General features: G+C 44.0%; 1 protein-coding gene across 3 annotated transcripts in view; it reads left to right on the top strand.

The window, feature by feature from the left end:
• Positions 1-21,606: 21,606 nt before the first annotated feature.
• PITRM1 (pitrilysin metallopeptidase 1) overlaps positions 21,607-22,100 on the top strand; it is a 30,900-nt gene continuing 30,406 nt past the window's right edge. For all 3 annotated transcript variants that reach the window (XM_040968073.1, XM_040968071.1, XM_040968072.1), the window contains exon 1: positions 21,607-21,679. In XM_040968073.1, the coding sequence (XP_040824007.1) occupies positions 21,624-21,679 (56 nt within the window). In that variant the 5' untranslated portion in view covers positions 21,607-21,623. The remainder of the gene's footprint in view (positions 21,680-22,100) is intronic.

Here is a 22,100-nt window from a genome sequence, read left to right as displayed (position 1 = left end):
GGATGAAGGGAATCAAGCACAAAGTCATGTGACTGTTCTGAGATTTGAGTATTCATCTATCACTGTAATTATGTTGAAGGCATCAATTGGGCTTTAAAAACGGGTTCTCTCAGTGAAGAGAATCTACAGAACAGTGTGTAGATCAACAGACTGACTTGTCCTTGGCCATGGTTGATGCCACATGCCCCACAGTCAGTCTTTACCAAGACTCAGTTCACATTCATATTTCTTCTTTAAAAAAAAATGTATTCACATGAAAATAGGACTCACAGAGAAATGAAGGGCAAGAGGGCAAGACACAGAGAAAGACCTTCCATCTGTTGCTTCACTCCCCAAATGGCCATCACAACCAGAACTGGGCCAGTCCAAAGCCAGGTGCCAAGAATTTCTTCCATGTTTCCCGTATGGGTTCAGAGGCCCATGGACTTGTGCCACATTCCCCTGCTGTCCTGGGCATATTAACAGGGAGCTGGATTAAAAGTGGAGTAGCTGGGACACAAGTAGATGCCCATAAAGAATGTTGGCACATCATAGTTCTCGTCCCTCACATTCAAATTCCTTTTTTCCTAATAATAATAATTTTTTTTACATAGTTAAGAAACATGCATGCCCACTTGGATCACTGATTAAGGTGGGGAAGATCAAGAAATGGCGAAAAGTGGAAGAAACAACTGACTCCAATTTCTTTTTTGCTTTCTGCATCTGGGAAAAGTGGGATGGGAAAGGGAGAGGACCACTCCAATTAGTACAACCACATCAGTACCCGGAAATGGGGAATGGCCACCTGATGTCATCCCAGGGTCCCTGATGTGGAGCACGTTCTGAGGATTTGGCGTAAATCATTTTGATAGCTCTGAAATGCTGTTCATCTCATTGCTTCAAGGTTAAGGAAATCACTCCAAGGTCCATTGGATGGCATAGTCCACCTTAGAGTCTTTACTCATCCAGATATTCGCTATCAAAGCTTTGCTGGGAAGGTGTTCAATTTGGTTTGCCTCCGTGGTACTAGCCATCCTCTACAGGCTTCAATGAACTGGTTGTCATGCCCCCAATGTTGATCCAGGCATACCTTCTCATGGACAAGATTCAACAACCAAGGAGACTAAGTCCTGACACATGCACTCCACAGTCAGACCAAAGATCTTGTGATTTCCCCCATGGTTGGAATTCTGAGTCCAGTGGTTCAATTGGAAAAGTCCCCAAAGAAACCTTATCTGAGGTGACCCAGACCTGACTCCTGTGTGTATCTGCCTCTACAGGAGGTAGACCAAGGCAAGCTGGGCCAAGCACCCACTGATGTCCGTAATATCTGGCACTGGGATGTGACCTTAGAGAAGAGCTTAGGGAACTCCTCTGTCAAGATGCAGTCCCTGCAAGTGACCGTAAGAATCAAGATTGGGAGCAGCCCAGAGCAAGCCATTTTACAGTACTTGCCAGCATATGTATGGATCAGATCTGGGGGCAGACCAGGCTAGACCAGTTTATAACATTCACCAGGAACTGTAAGAACTAAGATGGGGTACGAGGCAGGTTGGATGGGCCATAATACCAGCCAGTTCTCATTAGTGCCAGGACACGGAGCTGGCTTGATTGGGTTAGGCTCAAGCACCCACCAGTGAATGCTGAGGTGAGGCAAAACATGCCAGACTGGACTGCAGCATCCACCAGCACATGTAAGACCCAGGGCAAGAGGCAAGCCAGGTAGGGGGACTATGGGGACTCCCCTACTAGGCCACTGCTCCCGCTAGTGAGTATGTGCACTGGGATTGGGGGCAGGCCAAGCTCGGCAGGGCTACAAAACCCATTGGTCTTCGCATGAGTTGGGTCTAACAGGAGAGTCAGGCTGGGCTAAGTGACCATATCCACCGGGCATGCATGAGCCAGAGTAGGGGCAGGCTGGTCAGGCTTTGCCGCACCATCAGCTAGCAGGTGCTGAGACTGGGGGCGAGTCCTGTCAGACCAGACTTGAGAATCACCTGGAAAGTGCAAGATCTGGGGCTGAGAGTAGACCTATTAGGAAAACTATGGACACCCCTCCGATGGGCTGCAGCTCCCACCAGTGAAGACGGAAATCAGGGCTGGCATACCAATATCTGTCCCCACATAGCTTTTTTATTTTATTTAGTTTCTATTATTAATTATATTTATTTTTCATGATACTTGGTTAGGGTGATACAGGTTTAGGGCTACAGGGAGTTGGGTGAGATCACCATTTCCACATTCTCTCTCCCTTTTTTTTTTCCTTCCTGTGTCTGGGGACAGGGAGGAGACAAGCAGAGAAGCCACACCCAGCCTCCCAAACACCTCTGCACTCTGGGATGGAGGACAGCCACCTGACACCACCCCAGGGTCCCTGATGTGGGGCATGCTCTGAGGGTCCTGCTCATGAGGTTTCTGTAGTTCAACGGTTCTGAATTACTGCCAATCTTGCCACTCCAAGCACAACAAAGATGTTCCAGAACCCACTGGTTGACATAGAATCTCCGTTTGCCCAGATATTCACTGCCAACACTTGGCTGTGGTATTTCATCAAGTTGTTCTGTCCTTTATCATGGTACCAGGCCCACATAGCTTTAAAACAAAAATAGGCAACTGTGCTGGCACACTGGTACAATTAACACAAATTTGGCATTAACCAGGTCCTGGATGCCCACAAGCTAGATACAATGCAACTTAGGCAGTTGCCTACAGCTGGGATCATTCACATTTCTTAGCACAGTCTCTCAAAGTTTTGGGCAAGTTATAAGATCTGATAGTCTCTTTAGTGATAGAAGAATTGCAGTTGGTAACAGGTGAGTGCACAATATACTTGCATTAAGTTTTCTAGTACTTCTGCCACTGTTACATGTATCAGTTCCATCCAGTCTGTTCACACAGAATGTACATGTCAGCTATCTCCGCCTGATTTGTTCACTGTTACTAAACAGGCACAGATCTCTGTCAGGTGCTCCATAAATACTTATGGAATGAGTAAACCCTTAGCAAGCACAAGGAAGATGCACTACACAGCCCTTGTTCCTAGGCTGCGTGAAGTGCCGAGGGAAAGTACTTCTTGGATGTTCCTCTCCAAAACGCATCAGACTTCAGCATGTGTCAAATCTCCCTTTAATTGTAACTTGAAACCTGTCAGGCTCAGATTCAGATCACCAGCAAGGGCCATTTGTGAATCACACCCCAGCACTTTGCAAAGTTTTGGCCTCTTTGATTTTAAAAATTTCTGGGATTCCATTTGCTCCAGTGAGCTTTCCCTGAGTAGAAAATATGGGTAAAACTTCTTAATATTCACCCTTCATTATAGTATGTCTCATGGAAATGTTGGCTACCTTGATCAAGTGCATTGTAAATGCCTAATTTGTATTTTTGTACCTTTTGTTTTTTCTTAAGAAGAATATTTATCTACACATTAAAAGTGCAGAATTGCCGAGAGAGGAAGTAGCATAGACAGAATTCTTACTCCCGCTCATTCACTCCATAAATAGCCATGATGACCGTGATGACCAGAGCTGGACCAGGCCAACAGTCAGGAGTATCTTACGGCTCTCCTACATGGGTGAAGGGACCCAAGGACTTGGGCCATCTTCCTCTGGCTTTCCCAGGCCCATAGCAAGGAATTGGATCAAACAATAAGGCATAGTGGAATTTCCAAGCCATTTCACACTCACCACCACCTCCCATTTATTTAGGAAAGTAATTGCTTTGTTTCACTTATCCCTTTTGAAATGCCAGTCATCAGTATGAAGTGGATGTAAATTTGAATCACTGTCATGAAAGCAATTTTAAGTAAATTGTAAAATTTTTAAAACCATATAAAAATAAATAAACCGTAAAAAGACCTATTTACTCCAGTTTCCTTGCCAAAGAAACGAAAAGTTAGAAGGAAAGACAGCCATCTAGTGGCCATAGTCTTTTATGCTGCTGTTAAAAAGTTAGGGAATACAACTCTATTTGGGGAGAAATTATTTCAGCAGTGAGGGAAAGTAAAATCACTGAAAAATTCAAATTACGGCCTTGTTTGAAAACATTTCAATAATCTATCTGGAAATTTACTGGTTGGACAGTGACACAGAAATGCTCTTTCATTCTTTTGGTTTACCTATGCACTTATGTTTCTATGACCAGGCTTAACACCTGATCCTCACATTTCTAACATCTAACTGATAGCTTTCAACTACTGCACCTATTCTAGTACACAGTTTTTGATTATTATTCAACTGGCCCAAAAATGCCACTTTCAGTTTGATATCCAAGCATGTCAACACATCTTGGTGTAATATCCACTTAATATCTACTTGATAATATATATCTTGGTGTAATAATAACACGATATTAAGTAGAAAAAGGAAATTCTATAAATTTACCTATTGAATGATAGCATCTTTTAAGATTAAAACCAAGTTAATTAAGAAATGCACCTGCTTTAAGATTGCATGGACATATAATAAACAAATGAAAAGTAAGGCCAAACTGAGCACCAGAACAGTGAGGGTCAGGCCAGGTTTGGTCATAACACATACCAGTACAGTACACAGTACAGCTGGCATTGGGTGCATGCTGGGCTGGGCTAGATGGTAACCCTCACCAGCTGGAATTGGGGGTGGGTCAGGCCAGGCCAGACTACAACACCCACTGGCAAATGCCAAGGCAAGGCGGGCCATGCCAGAATGGGCCGCAGCACCCAATCAACAGGGAGGAAGTAGGAACCAGGGAGGGAAGGGGTAAAACTGGTAGGGGGAATGTGGAGGTTCCCCCTGCTAGAACACCTCACCCACTGGAGAGCGTGAGTCAGGATGGAGGCAGACCAGACCGGGCAGGGCTACAATATCTGTGGGCCTCATGTGAGCCAAATCAGGGGAGAGCCAGGCTTAGTTTGACTGTCCCTACTGGTGCAAGAATAAGTCAGAATGGGTGAGGGTTGGTTAGGCTTAGCTGCAGCATTAGCTGGCAGATGCTGGCACTGAGGGCTAATTCTGTCAAGTTAGACTGCAGAACCACCCAGAAAGTACATGATCTGGGAGTGGGCCGAGGAGGGAATTAGTGGGTGCCTCACTCTTGGATTATCACTCCCACTAGAAAGCATGAAAACCAGGACTGAGGCAGACCTGGCTGGACAGAAGGGCGCCTGCCAGCATGTGTGTGGGCTGGATAGTAGGTTGATTGGGTTGAACTGGGTTTCAATGTCCATTGACATGTATGAGAGTTGAAAGGGATGTGAGACACTGGGCAAGTCTGCAGTAGATATGGGCAAGCACAGGAACTAGGGTAGGGGCAGATCTGGTGGGGGTTATTGCAGGTTGCTCCAACTAGGCTGCAGCTCACACTGGTTTGCGTGAGGACCAAGTGTGTGAAGTGTGTGGTGGGCAGGATCGGACTGGACTGTAATACCCATTGGTTCATGTGGAAGACAGGGCTGGAAACAGAACTGACCCAGCAATTGCAATCACCAGCATGTGCATAAGCTGATTGGAGAGACAGACTGTGCAGGACCCTGAACTGGCATGCACACAAGAATCTGGTATGGGATCACCTCAGACAAAGCTTCTTTGGGGATATCCCCAGTTGAACTGCTGGACTCAGAACCCCAACCACGAAGAGAAATGCAGGTTCCATGGTCTGCCATGAAGTGCAAGTGTCAAAGCTGTGTCTCGTCAGAGGCTCAGACGGAGCAGTGGAAAGCATAGCCAGGTGCACATGGAAGATATGGCAGTCTATCGGAACCTGCAGAGAACACTTGGTACCACAACAGAGGATGGAGAATAGAACAAATCAATCAACTACCCCAGCCACGTGACTCTAAGGGGACTATGTCAGCCAGTGAATTCTGGAGAGATTTCATAGTGCTTGGAATGGTGAGATAGGCAGCAATTCAGAACTGTTGAACTATCAAAGCTATCAAGCAGGACCTCAAAGTATGTCCACATTGGGGATCTAGGATGGGTGGGAGGCTAGGTAGGGCTTCTCTCTTTATCTCCTCCTTTACCCCAGACAGAAAAAAAAGCAATAATGTGGAAACAATAGTTTTACCGACTTTCCTGTAGCCCTTGACCCTTTGTGCCCTAGTCAACTATGTAAAGATTGTCAAAATGAATAAATAGAAAGAAAGAAAGAAAGAAAGAAAGAAAGAAAGAAAGAAAGAAAGAAAGAAAGAAAGAAAGAAAGAAAGAAAGAAAGAAAGAAAAGAAAGGAAAAGAAAAGAAAAGGAATCAGCAAAAATAAAGGAATGGGAGAAAATCGTAAAAAAAAAAAAAAAAAAAAAAAAAAAAGGAAGGCCAGAGAATATTCAGGTAACTTAACTTAAACTGTAGACAAATGTTACGTGTAACATAACCTTTTTTCATTTATTCTATTTTTTTTTGTCTTTTTTTCTTTATCACCTCAATGAAACTTATAGTGCATAAAAAGATCAATTTTTTCTCCATTGGCTTTTCTTTTAAAATTCAAAAATGTTTCTGATATCTATCAAATATTAGATAACCTTCATAAAAATGTTTGAATAAGTGTGGTTATTGACAGTAACATGACTTGTATAAACAGTCTTTACACATTATGACAAAATATCAGCTCAGAAGGAGACAGTCTACTTAATATTCATGGAGAATAATCTAATATTAAATCCAGGAAGAATGTATTCTGTGATCAATAAAAGTACAGAACATTCATCTCGTTTCAAGGTATTTAGGAGCTAGTGTTGTGGCACAGGAGGTTAGAGAGGTAATGATAGCACCTGCAACTCATTTTGGAACGCTGCTTCCAGTCCCAGTTTCTGTTTCCATAGCCAGCTTCCGGCTGATGTACTTGGAAAGGCATTAAAAGATGGCCCAAGTACTTGTGCCCCTGCCACCCATGGAGAAGACCCAGATGGAGTTTGGCTCGTGGCTTCAGCCTGTATCAGGCCTTTGGGGTGTGACCTTAAGGATGGAAGCTCTCCCACTCCTCCTCTCCTAATTTCTCCCTATCATTCTGCCTTTTGGGTAAAGAAAAACTTATTTTATTAAGTAGAAAGCATTGGTGATTTGAATTGCCTTTGAAATCCTGCAACAATTCATTCAGAGGTTCATCTAAGCTACATTTTCCATCAGCTGATTTAGAATGGCTCTTTGATAATTGGTTTCGTTTTCCTCAGCAGACCTCAGGAACTCTATTGTATAACAGGTAACAGGACTCCAGCATAGGCATATATGTGAGGTAATAAGGAGATTGATTATAAGGAAAAAATCTTTTTAAAAAATCTTAGACAAACTAGTTAATGGCACTTTGCACCCGAGGCAGCTCTGAAGTACCATAAGAATAGACTCCAGAGGTGGGCATGGCATCATAGCTGACAGAACTGGCACAGCCGCCCCATATCACAGTGCCTGGAATTGAGTCCCAGCTTCTCTGCTTAGGATCCAGCTGCCTCCTGATGTACAACTCAGGAAAGACAAATGATGGCTCAGGTTCTTGGGATTCTGACATTTATGTTAGAGACCTAGATGCAGATCCAGACTCCTGACTTGGGCTTGGCTCAACAATAGCTCTTACAGGTATTTAGTGAGTAGACGAGCAAATGTAAGATCGTTCTCCCTTTTTCTCTCTGCCTCTGCCATTCAATCAAATAAAAATAAATAAACATTGAAAACTGAAAGTAATTTATCCTGAGGCTCCATTATTGACAGTATTTAGCTACTATATATTCAGATATGTATCTTCTCATTTGCCATGCTTAGTCTTTCATTGATTTCCAGCATACATCATTGGGAGAAGACTTTGGATGGCTTAGTTAATAACTTCTGGATTTTTTTTGAATATTCATTTGTTTGTTTGGAAGGCAGTATTGACAGAGAAAGAGAGGGGCAGAAAGAAAAATAAATCTTCCACTTGCCAGTTCACTTATTAAAGAGCCACAAACAATGCTGGGCCAGAAAAACGCCCAGAGCCAGGAAATTTATCTGGGTCTCCCCCGCAGATGTCAGTGGCCCAACTACTTGGACCATTTCCCTCAGCTTTCCCAGGTACATTAACGGGAAATTAGATCAGAAGCAGAGAAGGGACTCAAACCAGGTTGCTAATGCAAGATTCTGGAATTGAATGCAATAGTTTTGCCCAACTGTGCTGCAATTCTGGCCCCAACAACTACTAATTAACTTTTGGATGGAACCCTGCCAACTGCAATATTTGCCTCTGCACCACACACTATGGTTCAAATTGGTTTAGTAATGGGTCCTGGAGCCACTGAGAGTCTGATCACAAACTGGCTAGCCTAAAATAAATTATTGACCAAGACTGACCACATAGCAGGAGACATGAAAAGGGACTATTTTCTTGGAAGGGGCTATGAATACATCAAACATGGTGACTGCTTTGTCTAAACTGCTATGCACATTAATTTAAGGAAATGTAGTTTGCAGGCTCTATGTAGTTGCAGAAAAGAACTTTGTTAAGTACACTCAGAAAGGGGTGTTACTCATTTGGGTTTTTCACTTTGAACATCTGCAGGATAGTTCCTATGTGCAACCGGCATCTCTCAAACTCTGAAGCATTCTTGTGGTGGTGCTCTAAAGTACAATAGTAGAACACTGACCTTGCCCAGAGACCAGCCTTTGCCATTAGCTCCTAGGGGAGTGAGGATGGGGAAAGAGGCACCACTAAGCCCAGGGAATACCCGAATAGTTAAGAGCATCTCTGTTTATGTGACTTAAGGATCATTTTGACTTCAAAGAGAGATAGATGGTTGGTCCGTGATCTGAAGCTCATCCAACATTCAACATGCAACAGTATTAAGAGGTGTGGTGACTCAGTGATCAGTGCTCTATCTTCACGAATGGAATTTGCATCCTTCTAAAGGGGCTCCAGGTAGAAGGCTGCTTCTCCGGTTCACATATCCATTCTACCAAAAGACATACTTTCCTCTCAAGGCTGCAGCAATAATACATCATTTTATAGCAAAGAGTAAGCCTCACCAGACACCAGACACCTAACCTTCTGATCAACTAGGACTGCCTAGCCTCTAGAATGATTAAATATATAATTCTGCTCTTTATAAGATATTCAGTTAGAGGTATCATGTTATAGCAGCACAAAAAAAAAAAAACTAACACAGCTGGAAATGAAAAGTAGCCAAGTGGGCTGTTAAACATGTGAAGGTGCCCAGATCTCAATAGAAACTTGGGCTCCTAGGTTGGAGAAGCTATCCTGGCTGGCAGTACTCGCTGTGCATTGCTTCACATCATTTCTGGGAAAAGCTAGTGCTGTCTATAATTCCACAACTCTATGAAACTGTGCAGTAGATCCCAAAGAGCTGGTGCAGGAACTGGGTGGATTTCACAGCCTAGACCCCAACTACAGCCTAATCGAACACCATCTTGAATAGGAAGGCAAAGGCTTTGGGACAGGATTTTGCATGCACTAAGCTGAGGAATACATCGAGAAAGTGAGTGATACAGAATTCAGAAAACTCATTATAAAGCTTCTTATCAACAATGAGAAGTGGGCCCAGCACCATAGCCTAGCGTAGCAGCTAAAGTCCTCACCTTACACATACCAGTATCCCATATGAGATCCAGTTCTAATCTCAGTGGACCCGCTTTCTATTCAGCTCCCTGTTTGTGGCCTGGGAATCAGTCAAGGATGGCCCAAAGCCTTGGGCCCCTGCACTCACGTGGGAAACCAGGATGAAGCTCTGGGATCCTTGCTTCGAATCTGCTCAGCTCCGGCCACTGCAGCCGCTTGGGAAATGAATCAGTGGACAGAAGATCTTCCTCTGCGTCTCTCCTCCTCTCTGTATATCTGGCTTTCCAATAAAAAACAAGTAAATCTTTTTTAAAAAAAAAATGAGAAAAGTGAAATAAGCCAGTTCCAAACAGGCAAATATCACGTTTTCCCTAATCTGTGGTAACTAATACACAGAATACAGAGCATGTAATCTATTTGGGCTAGATTGACATCTTGGGATTTGATTATTGTTTACAGCATCTGCCTCTACTCCGGAGGATTAGCAGGGGGCTTGTTTTGTTTTGCTCTGTCTTGTTTCTCTGTGCTGATAGCTTTACCTAGCTGTTCAGCCTGTGATTGTGAAGTAAAAGGAAAATAAACAGCCATCGTAAAAATTAGGGGAAGAAAAAAAAATAAGAAATGTAGGAGGAGGAGAGTGGGTGGGGGATGCAGGCCCGAGAGAGGCTGGGGTGGGAACTGCTGTAGTGCTTCTACGCCCGTATTGTGACATTTGTACACTTTACATAAGTCAAAAAAAATGCATAAATAAATAAAAATGAAGACTGTCCAACTCATGATTAAAGAATTGAAATTAGAATGTGATACTATTCTCAACCAAACCAACTGAGAGAGTTAAATGTGGAGAATTGTTGGAGTACCGCCTTGTATACAATTTGTGGGAATATTAATTGCTTAATCATTCAGTCTGCGTGGAATATGAGTAACATTTTGGTGGTTGGAGGCACATAAGTGTGAGTGTGCTTCACACTGCTAAACTTCACGTTTATATTTTTTAATTGTATGTGTTACTTCAATGGTCTGAAAAGCAGAGAAAGCAAGAGATAAACAGAAATCTGAAATACCCTGGTTCATTTCCCATTGCCTAAAATGGCAAGGGGTAGACCAGGTCAAATCCAGGTACCCAGAACTCCCTCCAAGTCTCCCCTGGTTGTAGCAGAGACCCGAGAACTGCTGCTTCTCAGGGTTTGATTGGCAGGAAGCAAGGGGCCAAGTGGAAGATCCAAGACAGTCACCATGCATCCAGAGGGGAGATGTCAGCATCAAAAGGCGTTAATTAGCCACTCCACCAAACACTCAGCCCTGTGCACTTCACATGGGAGTTTTTCTGTTGTTCTGTGTGTTTTTATCATGGTGAATTTTTTTAATCAAACAAATATTATTCTTTTTCATGATTTCTGCTTTTCAGGTAAAACAATAGACTGGTCATCTCATCAGAGCAGCACCTATAGCCCTGCCTCGTTCTTGTATTGAATGGGCTTTTAGCAATTTGTCTCAGGAGCTACTGAAAGGAGGGAAGGTACACAGTAAGAAGAGGTTGGGTACCATACCACAGTGCATGTCCCCCATCTTGGAGAAAGCTGTGGGTGGAGATTTTGAAAACCTGAGGCTGTTCCTTTCCCTGCTAGGTGCAGGTGAGGACTGGCCAGCACAGCCAGAGTGTTCTTGTGAGACACTCAGCACAGCTGATCACAAGGGAAGGCTACAAACCTAGGTCATGACCTAGTGTAAAGGGATCAATCAGCCTTTTTGTAAGATGGCATTAAGGGAAGGGAAGGCTGAGGTCAGTGACTGGAGAGAATACAGCTGCTTCATGATTGAACTACACAGTGGCCAGACTGTTTAACTTACCAGATATAATGTTAACAATGCTCTCCGAGTACAACATTCATTAAATAAATGAACAGTAATTAAAAAGATGAGTGTCTGTATTTACAACTATACTGCACATATTTTTTTTTGCAGGGTGGTGTGAATATATGCATAACATGAACTGTGAAAGGTAAAAATGCTGCACTCAGCAACATGTAACCTTTGAATCTTTTGATTAATATGACAGGTGGCACTGCACAAAATGTGCAGTTAATATTCCCAGAAACTATATGTGACAGGGGTTACTCTAGACACCAATCATTTCAAACATTTAAATCTCTGCTAATTGGATTGGTTTGGAATGGTATCACAGCTTAATGATTAATTCCTTAGTCCTGGGTGTGAGGATTTTGTCATTCTAAATTGGACATCTTTCCACTGTTTATTTACTTATTTTCATCTACTTGAAAGGCAGAAAGAGAAGGGAGATATCTTCCATCCACTGATTTGTTCCTCGAACGTCCACAACAATAAGGACTACACCAGGTCAAAGCCAAATGCCCGGAGACTCCATCTGGGTTTCCCACATAGGTGGCAATGGCATAAGTATTTAATCCAACCTCTGCTACCTCCCAGAATAACTTATCAATTTGAGTGGCTTTGACTTTATCTGTTACCCCAATATGCTATATAACGCCCACTCCTTCATTGCTGTTTATGGATTATATTTTGAAGCAACTTTTATTATCAGTATATTTGCTTATTTGTATTTTATTGGAAACTTTAATACTGATTTGCACACTTGGGACTTTTTGTTTTACAAGGAATATTTATGTTCCTTGCATTGTCAGTCTTGATACTTAAGTGATTCTTTCATTGTGGCAAATATTTAAATTTGAACTTGTATCAGTTCTTTCCTTTAAAGATTCTGGGTATTTATATTTACAAATAATCAGATAATCACATTTTAAAGTTACCGAGATCACTTTTTATGCTTTTATGAACTCATTCCTATGTTAAAATCATCCATCTATCTGGAAATTCTTTTCTTCAAACAATAGGTCAATATCATTTTCTTAAGATGCCCATTTCCTAGTGATTCAAAATGCCTTATCGTTCAGGAGAATTCCGTGTCTGGCACCTACCTCAAGACACAGTATTATGAGTTCCTGAGATATTTCTGTCTACTCTTCCCAAGAAGTCACCACCTATACTGCTTCACCTTGGTTTTCATAACAAAGATTACCACCGAATGAACAATTTAAACAGAAATACGTTGTTTTGCACTGTTGAGGATTAAGTAGACATCTTACAAGGTTCTCCTCCATTACTTTCAGATACCTATCTCCTCACTGCATCCTCATCTTTCTTCATTATGTCTGTGTCCTAATAGCCTTACCAGGATTTCAATCATGTTGGGTTAAGACAAATTCACAGGATTTTTTTCAGTTGAATTATTTCTCAAAAGATCCTTCTCCAATTCCCAATTACAGTCACTTTGTGGAGTCCTAGCGATTAGGACTGACTTCAGCAAATGAAACTGGGCAAGGGGAAGGTGTGAGGATGAGGTGATACAGTTCAGCCCACACACATTTTTGTCACAATAAGTAGAGGATATATCCTATGGAAAGAATCACTAAAAAATACACCATTTATTTAAGCCATATTAACTCTTCTCTTCAAACCACAGCAAATGATAACAAAAGATTCTCCAAGATATACACTAGACAGAATTTAAAGTTAAGAGGGTAACCATAAGTTGAAATGTACTGAATTCTAGCTCTCTGGTTCTACCTTATATCTTAAAGCCTAACCTCTACCTGAACACCACACACTTACAGTTGGACACACAGAAAAAGAACAGAGGAATGAATATGCAAACAGGATTTACAAAAGTGACCATAAAGGAATTGTTCCATATCTGACTTGTTCCTGTCTAATTTAATTTCTAAATGTCTTTTCTTTCTGTTCTTGGAATTCTGATTTGACTTAAGGGGTTTTTTTTATATTTATTCTTAAATTTTATTTTATTCATTATGTTTTTTGAGAGGCAGGTGGGAGAAAGAAAAAGAGAAGAGAGACAGAGTGTGCCCATGTGCTAATTCATGCCCAGGTCCTCAGTGGTTGGGCATGGACTAGAACTGGGTACCAAGAATTCAATACAAACCTCCCCTAGGGTGGCAGGGAGCCAGTCCTTAGAGCCATTTCTCTGCCTCTTGGGAGCAGAGACTGTGGATCCATCAGGAAAGGAGGTTTGGTGACATGCGGGAGGGAGGACAGCTGAGGGAGGATGTTGAAGGTGAGGAATCATTTATTGGAGACTTCCTCCAACAAGGCCATTGTACTTGCAGGTTAGTGAGGGCACAGATTGAGCAGTTTGGAGGGGGGAAGCTGGAGTCTTTGTGGGTGAAATCAATGCAGCTACTCACATGGGAAACCTGAGCTGGGCTAGTTTGCACTGACTACCACCCAGTAGCACACACTAAAGCTAGGGCTGAGTACCCACCTGGCAAGACTAGATCACAGTACCTGCTAGTGGGCATTGGAACAAGGGTTGGATCACGTTAGGTTAGCCCATAACACAAACCAGCACCTGAGAGAACCAGGTCTGGGGGCAGATTCTGTGGATGATATGTGGGCTCACCCCTGTGGAACTGTAATATCTGCTGTTTTGCTCAAGAGCTAAGGTTACTGAAGGGCTGAGCTATGACTATGGAACCCTCCGACACTCATGACACTGGAATTGAGAATAGGCCGAATTGGTTCAGCCTGTAACATGTAGGAGCACCCAAGAACAAGGTATGGGGTGGGCTTGGTAACAACATCCATCAGCTCACACAAAGGCTGAGACAGAATGGACAAACTAAGGTGGCTAAGGGCCTAACATATGCTGGTACATAAGAGATTTGAGTTTGGGTGTGAGCCTGATGGGGGAACTTGAGAAACTCACCTAGTTGACTGTAGCTCCCACTGGTGAGCATGTGATTCAGGGATTGTTGGTCAGGCAAGACTGCTCTACTCTTTGACACGTGTGTGGGTTGATTCTGGGGTGGGGGCAGACTGGGAAGAGCCGGGCCAAACCTTACCACACTGACATGTGTAGAAGCTAGGAAAAAGTGTGGGCCATGCTGGACTAGGCTATCAACCTATCAATTTGCATGAAGGTGAGGGATGGGGGCAGACTGGGCAGGGTTAGGCTGCAGTACCTACCAGCGATAGTTGAGTTTGGGGGCAGGCTGAAACAGGCCAGGCTGCAGCATCTGAAGGCAAAGGCCAAGATGAGGGGATGGGCTATGTTGGGCTGGGTTAGAGCAACCCCTGGCACATGCACAATCTGTGGCATAAGGCGACACCCCAGCTGGGTAGTAGTTCCCACTGGTAAGTGTGAGAGTCAGAGTGTGGAAGGCATCCTGGGCTAGGCATGGCTGCAGTATCTCCTGCCATTGGGCCTGGGGTGTGCCAGCCTGGGCTTGCTAGGTGAAGAACGGGCTGGACTAGTTTGCATCACCCACTGAACCCCATGAGAACTGAGTCTGTGGGTGGACCAGGAATGGCTGGGATATAGCACCCAACAGTAAGAGCCAGAGAGAATATGAGCTAGTCTGGAAAAGCCATTTTCCTTCCAAGATAAGAGGTGGTCCAAGTAGAGTTGGGCCAAGTACCTACCATGTGCACAAGATCTGGCACTGGGAAGAGATCTGATAGAGGAGCTTGGGGGATTCCTCTGTCAGGATGTAGTCCCTGCATGTGAGCACAAGAATCAAGGCTGAAAGCAGCCCAGACCTGGCCTGATTACAATACCCGGCAGAATATATGTGGGTCAGGTCTTGGGGAGGGCCAGGCTAGGCCAGTTCACAACACTCACTGGCAGATCTGAGAACCAGAACAGGATGCAGGACAAGGCAGGTTGGAGTATACCACCAACCAGTTCACATTATGGCTGGGAGTTGAGCTGGCTGGGCTGCTCTAGGCTGCAGCACACACCAGCAAAAGCTGGAACTCGGGCGAGCAGGCTGGGCTGGGCCAGCCCGCAGCACCCACTGACGAATGCCCAGATGAGCTCAATCATGCCAGACTAGGCCGCAGCATCCAAAAGATCCAAAGGGTTGGTGGGGGAGGGTGGCAAGTCAGATAGAAGGGCTACAAGGAATCCTCTGCTGGGCTACTGCTCCTGCTGGTGAGTGAGAGAACTGAGACCAGGGGCTGACCAGACTGGGCAGAGCTATAACACCCATTAACCTGCATATGAGCTGGATTAGGGGAATAATCAGGCTGAGCTAAGTAACCATAAACCACTGGTGCATGCATGAGCCAAAATAAGTACAGGTTGGTAAGTGCTTGGACTGGGAACAAGTCCTGTCAATCTAGACTACAGAACCACCTGGAGAGTACAAGATATGGGAGTGGGCCCAGTAGGGAAACTGTGAGCACCTCTCTGATGGGCATCAGTTGGCAATGGGGACAAGCCCTTTCAGGCTAGATTGCAGAACACCTGGAAAGTACAAAATCTGGATCTGGGTGTAGGCCCAGAAAGGACACTGTGGACACCTCTTGGATGGGCTGCATCTCCCACTGGTGAGCATGAGAACCAGGGCTTGCTACACAAGTGATAGCACCTGCCAGCCTAAGTGTGGGCAGGATAGTGGGGTCAGTTGGGCTGAGCTGTGTTGCAACACCCTTTGTTGTGTACAAAATCTGAGTGGGATACACACAGACCAGACCAGTCTGCTGCACATGCCATCATGTGCAGGAAGCAGGGATGGGGGCAGGCCTGGTGGAGGAGTATTAGGGGTCGCTGCAACTGGGCTGCAGTTCCCACTGATATGCTTGAGGCCCGAGTGTGCCATGGTCAGGGTTGGCCTGGATGCAACACCCACTGGCTTGTGTAAGAGATGGGACTGGAGAAAGAATTGACCAGGCAACTACGCTCACCAGTGTGTGCACAGGCTGACACAGGTGATGGACTGAGCCGGACCTCAAACCAGCTAGCACACACAAGTCAGGTCTGGGGTCACCTCAGATGATGTATCTTTTGTGGACTCCACCCCAAACTGAACCTCTGGACTCAAAATGCCAACAACAGGGAGATTCGCAGGATCTGTGGTCTGACCGTGGAGCGCATGTGTTAGAATTGGGCTTCCTTAGCTGCTGAGACAGTATAGTAGATGGCATGCCCAGATGCACATGAGCGATATGGATATGGCAGTCCACCGGGGCCTGCAGAGGACATCTAGTACCACAGCAGAGAAGAGGAAACAGAAAAAAACTGGACAACGCTCCTAGCCAAATGTTGACAGCAAGTATCTGAGCGGAGGGAGACTCTGAGATGGACTGTGTCAGGCAACAGACCTTGGAAGGATTTCCTCATCCTTGGAGCAATGAGATCAACATTTTTGAATGACTGACACTAAGCATGCTTCACAGTGAGGACCCTGGGGTGACAGCAGGTGACCACTCCCCATCCCTGTGCTGGTACATCTAGGATAGTGGGTGTGACATTTCCCTCTCTTCCTCCAAATACAAAATGCAAAAGAAAAATGAGAACTAGGATCTCATTCACTTCCCCCTAATCCTCAGTTCTAATCTTTGCTATGTATCCTTCTCAACTATGCAAACATTATGAAAAACACATCATTTTTAAAAAAAGATTTTTCTGAGGTCAGAATAAAATAATTTTTAACATTCTAATAGGCATAATAAAGACAATGAAAATAGTACCACCTTGAGTTTCTGTTAAAACATCCTGCACTGAACCTAATTGGAACAATGACTGTCCTTTGAAAAGAAACACTCTTTACAATAATGTTGTTGTTTTTTTTTTTTTTTGGTAACTGTCCAGTCTTTTCCCTCTCTAACATTTCCACTGTTGTCATTTCCTTCTGTCCATTTCCCAAATGCTTCCTACTGCCCTTTTAACAGTTTTCATTAGAACCTTATTCACTGTACTGTGAACTTAAGTCAATGGGTATTTTACATATTAAGTATTTTCTCAGTGTGGAATACAGATTTTCTGCCCTGTTCAAGTATTTCAAGCACCAGCAAATACATGTGGAGGAAGACAGGCATTCAGAGATCCTTTTCCTGCCTGAACTGCATTCTGAACATCGCGTTTTGTGTAAGGACTCCAATCTAGGCATTCATTTTGAGGCCCCTCCTATTGTGACCAATTTTTCTGTGAGGCAGAAACAAAGTTCTAATTTCATGTATCAAAAGCATGAGTGAAACTTTCTGAGCTCAGAAGCAGTATAAAATAGTATCGCCAGGCCTTCTGTGTAGGTGAAGCAAGATTAAAGGGACAGTTCTACTTTCCTATGTACACTATAACACTGACTCTGTTTTCCAAGGATCTACTTCTACCCTGTGTCATGCGTCTGCATTATGAGTGTGTCCTCTGCAGGTGCTGGGATGTCACTTGACTGATGTCTTCTTTTAGCTTCTTTACATCCCTAACTGTACCAATTTTATACCATCTTATTTACCATAATTTGTAGGACTTAAGTCTCTCGAAATAAAACCACAATAAGAAATATTGACTGGGAAACTAATACTCCCTCACTGCTCACCTTCAAAATCAACACTTCTCCATATATTCAGGATTAGTTTGTACTACTACTCTGTTAGGATTCCCTACTGCAGTTGCATTGCATTTTTGCAAGAAGGGAAAAAAAACTTGATATTATATCATGCTCTTTCCCATCTATGAACATAGAATGATTTGCTGTTTACTGAAATTCTCATAAACATTTTTCATTAAGATTTATTTTAAGTTCAAAATTCAAATCTCCTAAGAACTCTCGCAATTCAAAAACTATTTTTCCCACTTAAGTAATAATTTCAGAACATAAAAATACACACACAATATACATGTTTAGTACTTAAAATATATTCCTGCTTTCTGCACTTATCACTTGTAGCATATCTACAGATTATATGTCTCTATTATAGTATTTGCATAATACTTAATTATGTGTGTGACTTGGCCAGGTGCTGTAGCCTAGCAACTAATGTCCTTGCTTTGCACCCACCAGGATCCCAATGAGGGCTGGTTCTAGTCCCAGCAGCCCCACTTCCCATCCAGCCCCCTGCCTACGGCCTGGGAAAGCAGTCAAGGACAGGCCAGAGCCTTGGGATCCTGCACCCGTGTGGAAGACCTGAAAGAGGCTCCTGGTTCCTGGCTTCAGATTAACGCAGCTCCAGCCATTGTGGACACTTGGGGAGAGAATTATCACATGGAAGATGTTCCTCTCTGTCTCTCCTCCTCTCTGTATATCTGCGTTTCCAATAAAAACAATAAAAATAAATCTTTTTACAAAATTATCCATGTGACTATCATATTTCATTTAAGAAAATACTACTTCGTAGATTTTTATCTTGTTCTATATTTGGTACAGTAAAAGATTCTGCAGGGATGCTGTACTCTTACGAGAGCATAGCTTTATGATGAATTTCATTATGTAAAACTTAAATCTCCCATTTTAAACAAACAGAAACTAAAACTGAGGGCTGAAGCCAATGCTGAAGTCATGAGGGCATTGCTATCAGACAGACCTGAAATTACTAAATGATGGTAACTGTCAATCTTGTCTGGGGTTGGCATTACAACACAGTAGGTCAAGCTGATGTTTCTGAAAATGGTATCTGTGATGAGAGCTGTGGTTCCAATCTCTGCTGCTCCATTTCGGATCCCTCTGCAAGCCAATGTACCTGAGACAGCAGCCAATAATGGCTTACATATCTGAGCCCAAGCCAACCACCAGGGAGATTCAGGTGGAGTTCCTGGCTCTTGGCTTCAGCCTCAGCCAGCTTCAGCTATTACGACCATGGCGGATGAAAGATCTCTGTCTCCCTCTTACCTCTCTCACTCAGCCTTTCAAATGGCTACATAAATTTTTTTTTAATATAAGGAAAATCATACATTCAAGAGAAAGGCAAGATGTTTGTTCAGATTCAGCAACAGCAAGTATCAGTGATTGGCACACTTACAGCACAGATACTTGGTGAGTAAAAAAAGTGGATTAATGCATTCTAAGATTGGAGCCTAGAGCCTCTGAAAATGTGGAGTTCCTTCTCCTTTTGTTAGGATGTAACTTCTGAGTTTGTTAACATTTTTAAAAGTTCTGTAATCCTAAAGTGAAAGGCAATCCATGTGTGGTTTCGGATGGATTCAGAAATGAAAGCTTTCCAAAAGCATGTTGGTGACACACAACCCTGGAAAATGCCTTATATAGCTTACATCACTTCTTATTTTTGTTCCTGAGTTAAAGGACCTCATACCTCTCTCTCAGTTTGCCAGTGATACTGTGACAAACTTCTGTGAAAAAAAAATTCATCGAATAAATTGTCTCACAGTTCTAAAGGCTGGAAAGCTGGGTTCAAGGTGCTGGCAGGATTGTTGTTTCTAAGGCTACGAAGCAGAACCTATCACGCCTTCCCCCACGTAGCCTTTGGTTTGTGGAAGCATCACCTGATCCTCACTTTTATATTCACATGTTGTTTTTGTGTTTTCCCCATTTTTATGTTGTCTTTGCATCCAAGTTTTCTCTTTTTATTAGGATGCCAGTCATATCTGAATTAGGCTCACCTTTAATGACCTCATTTTGGCTTTCAGGCCTCTGTAAATGTTCCTTTGTCCAAATTCTGAAATATTGGATCCCTGGGGGAGGGAAGGGAGATAGAATTAATTCCTTGCCATGCCAATATTTAGTAGATTGTCCTTCTAAGTCCCAGTCAAGTCGATTCTGATTTTAACTGTTGCTAATGTTCCTATAACATTGAGTAGCTTCATTACTCAAGACATGTTTTTGTAACAGAAAATTGCAGACAATTTTTAATCTATATGGAAATTATTAATGTAAATTAAGAGTCCGTATAAGTGTTAAAATTGGGTTGAATACTGCTAAAAAAAATTCATACATCCTGGTTGTGTGTGTATCTAGGTTACCCACTAGTGAGGCTGTGTCCTATGGGAACAACACAGTAAACAGTAATTACTGGATTTATATAGCAGGCATCCTTCAGAGAGAAAGCTACTGTAACTTCCCACTGCCTCAGCTACCTTCACACTCATATTAGGGTTAATAACCCCCAACCGTATCCCCTCAAGATCACAGAGATGTGATGACTCGTTAATATGCATCACCCCAAGTCCCCCCAGAAGAAAGAGTTGTACACAGCGTGTGTTTGTAACTAGCCTCTCATTATCATTTGCCCTGGTTCATTTGGATCCATCAATAAGGAGGTGTTTGTTTAATTTCAGAAATCACTGCGTCATGGAGTCTTAAGTGTCTGGTTTGTGGCTTTTTCTCCAAATAAACTTTTACATGTTTAAATAGACTGTAGATGTCCACTTAGCATTTTTCTTTATAGAATCTGGACGGAGGTGGATTTGAGTTTCTTTGCTTTTGTGGGCTAGGTGAAAAGGGACAGGAGTGAAGAGAGAAGGGTTTTGAAAAATTGAGATTAGTTTTGTATTCTGACATCTTGCAAGTTCCACCCAAACATCTCCCAGGTGCAGTTATTCCCAGATGTCTCTTCCAGCCCTTAACAGCAGATGGCCGGACAAACACACCACCGTCCTCCCTTAAATACCTCCCTGCATTTCCAAGAAAAGGGTTCGAGGAACTTGCAATTGTTAGAAAGCAGAAGTGTGGCCTTCCCTCACGAAAAATGCAGATAGGAACGAGACTGGAAGGAAACAGCGAACTATAAGCACATACAGGAGCAATGAACTGTGTCCTATAGTTAGCTAGGGAAATTTTTTAATATGCTTAATAGCTTAAATACGCTTAACATCATGCAGTTAAACACCCGTGGTCCTTGCCAACAGTCCGCAGCTGTCCGTAGACCTCATACATGTAGCCCTCCAGCCCCAGAGGTGAAAGCATTTGGTCGTCCCTCACTCCCTGGGTTCTACAGTTTGTAAACCACCAGAGAGCAGGTGCACAAGCGGACCAAAGCCCACACACACCGGCCCAAGAGGACCACAGGTTCACCAGGCCTGATCCCCCTGCTCACCACACCCTGACCCTCACCTTCACAGGCTTAGGCCGGTGACCTGCACACATTCCCGCCCCACCTGGATACCTCACAGACTTGGTCTGGCCCCATCTTCCCGCAGCCCGTTCGGTCCCCAAGGAAACGGCGCAGCTCCCCGTTGCGAGGACCGCCCCTCCTCGGAAGGACCCGCCCTCTTCCGAGCAGCCTATCGGAGCGGACGTCGCCGTGCACGCTGGCCAATGGGAGTCGCGAGCAGAGTCCCGCCCCGCGCCGTGCGTCGCAGTAAGGCTTGCCGGAGCTGGTCCTCAGCGAGTCACTCACTACTCACCATGTGGCGCTGCGGCGGGCGGCGTTCGCTGGGCGCGCTGTGGCGGCTGAAAAGCGGGTGAGAAGCTGAGGGTGCGAGGGTCACGGGTGTAGGAGGGTGATGAGTAGGGCGGGGCGGGGATTGAGTGTGAATCGGAGGGATCAGTCATCCTCGGGGGGCCTAGAGGTGTCAGCTCCTCATTTTTGGGGTTCCGCACCCCGAAGTCTCTGGTTGGAGGCACCCGCACCCCGACGCTCCTCTTGGGAGCTTCCTGCACCTCTAAGCCCCCAGTGGGATCCACACACGTTTCGCCCGGAGTTAGTGTTTCCTGGCAGGCCTCGTCCGTAGTGCCTGTACCCCCAAGTCCCTCATCTGTAGACTGCTGTACCCTGGAATCTCCAGTCCTAGTCCCAGGATCTCTAGAGCATGACAAGATGCTCTTCAGCCCTTGGAGATGGCAGGCTTAATCCCCACCGTGAGTTCCTGTCCCAACTACCGT

This window comes from Ochotona curzoniae, unplaced genomic scaffold (genome assembly GCF_017591425.1).
Source record: "Ochotona curzoniae isolate NIBS_2020 unplaced genomic scaffold, NIBS_Ocur_1.0 scaffold_4683, whole genome shotgun sequence".
Taxonomy (NCBI): Eukaryota; Metazoa; Chordata; class Mammalia; order Lagomorpha; family Ochotonidae; genus Ochotona; species Ochotona curzoniae.
The sequence above is the reverse complement of the archived record's forward strand: the minus strand, read 5'-3'. Positions and strand labels throughout refer to the sequence as shown.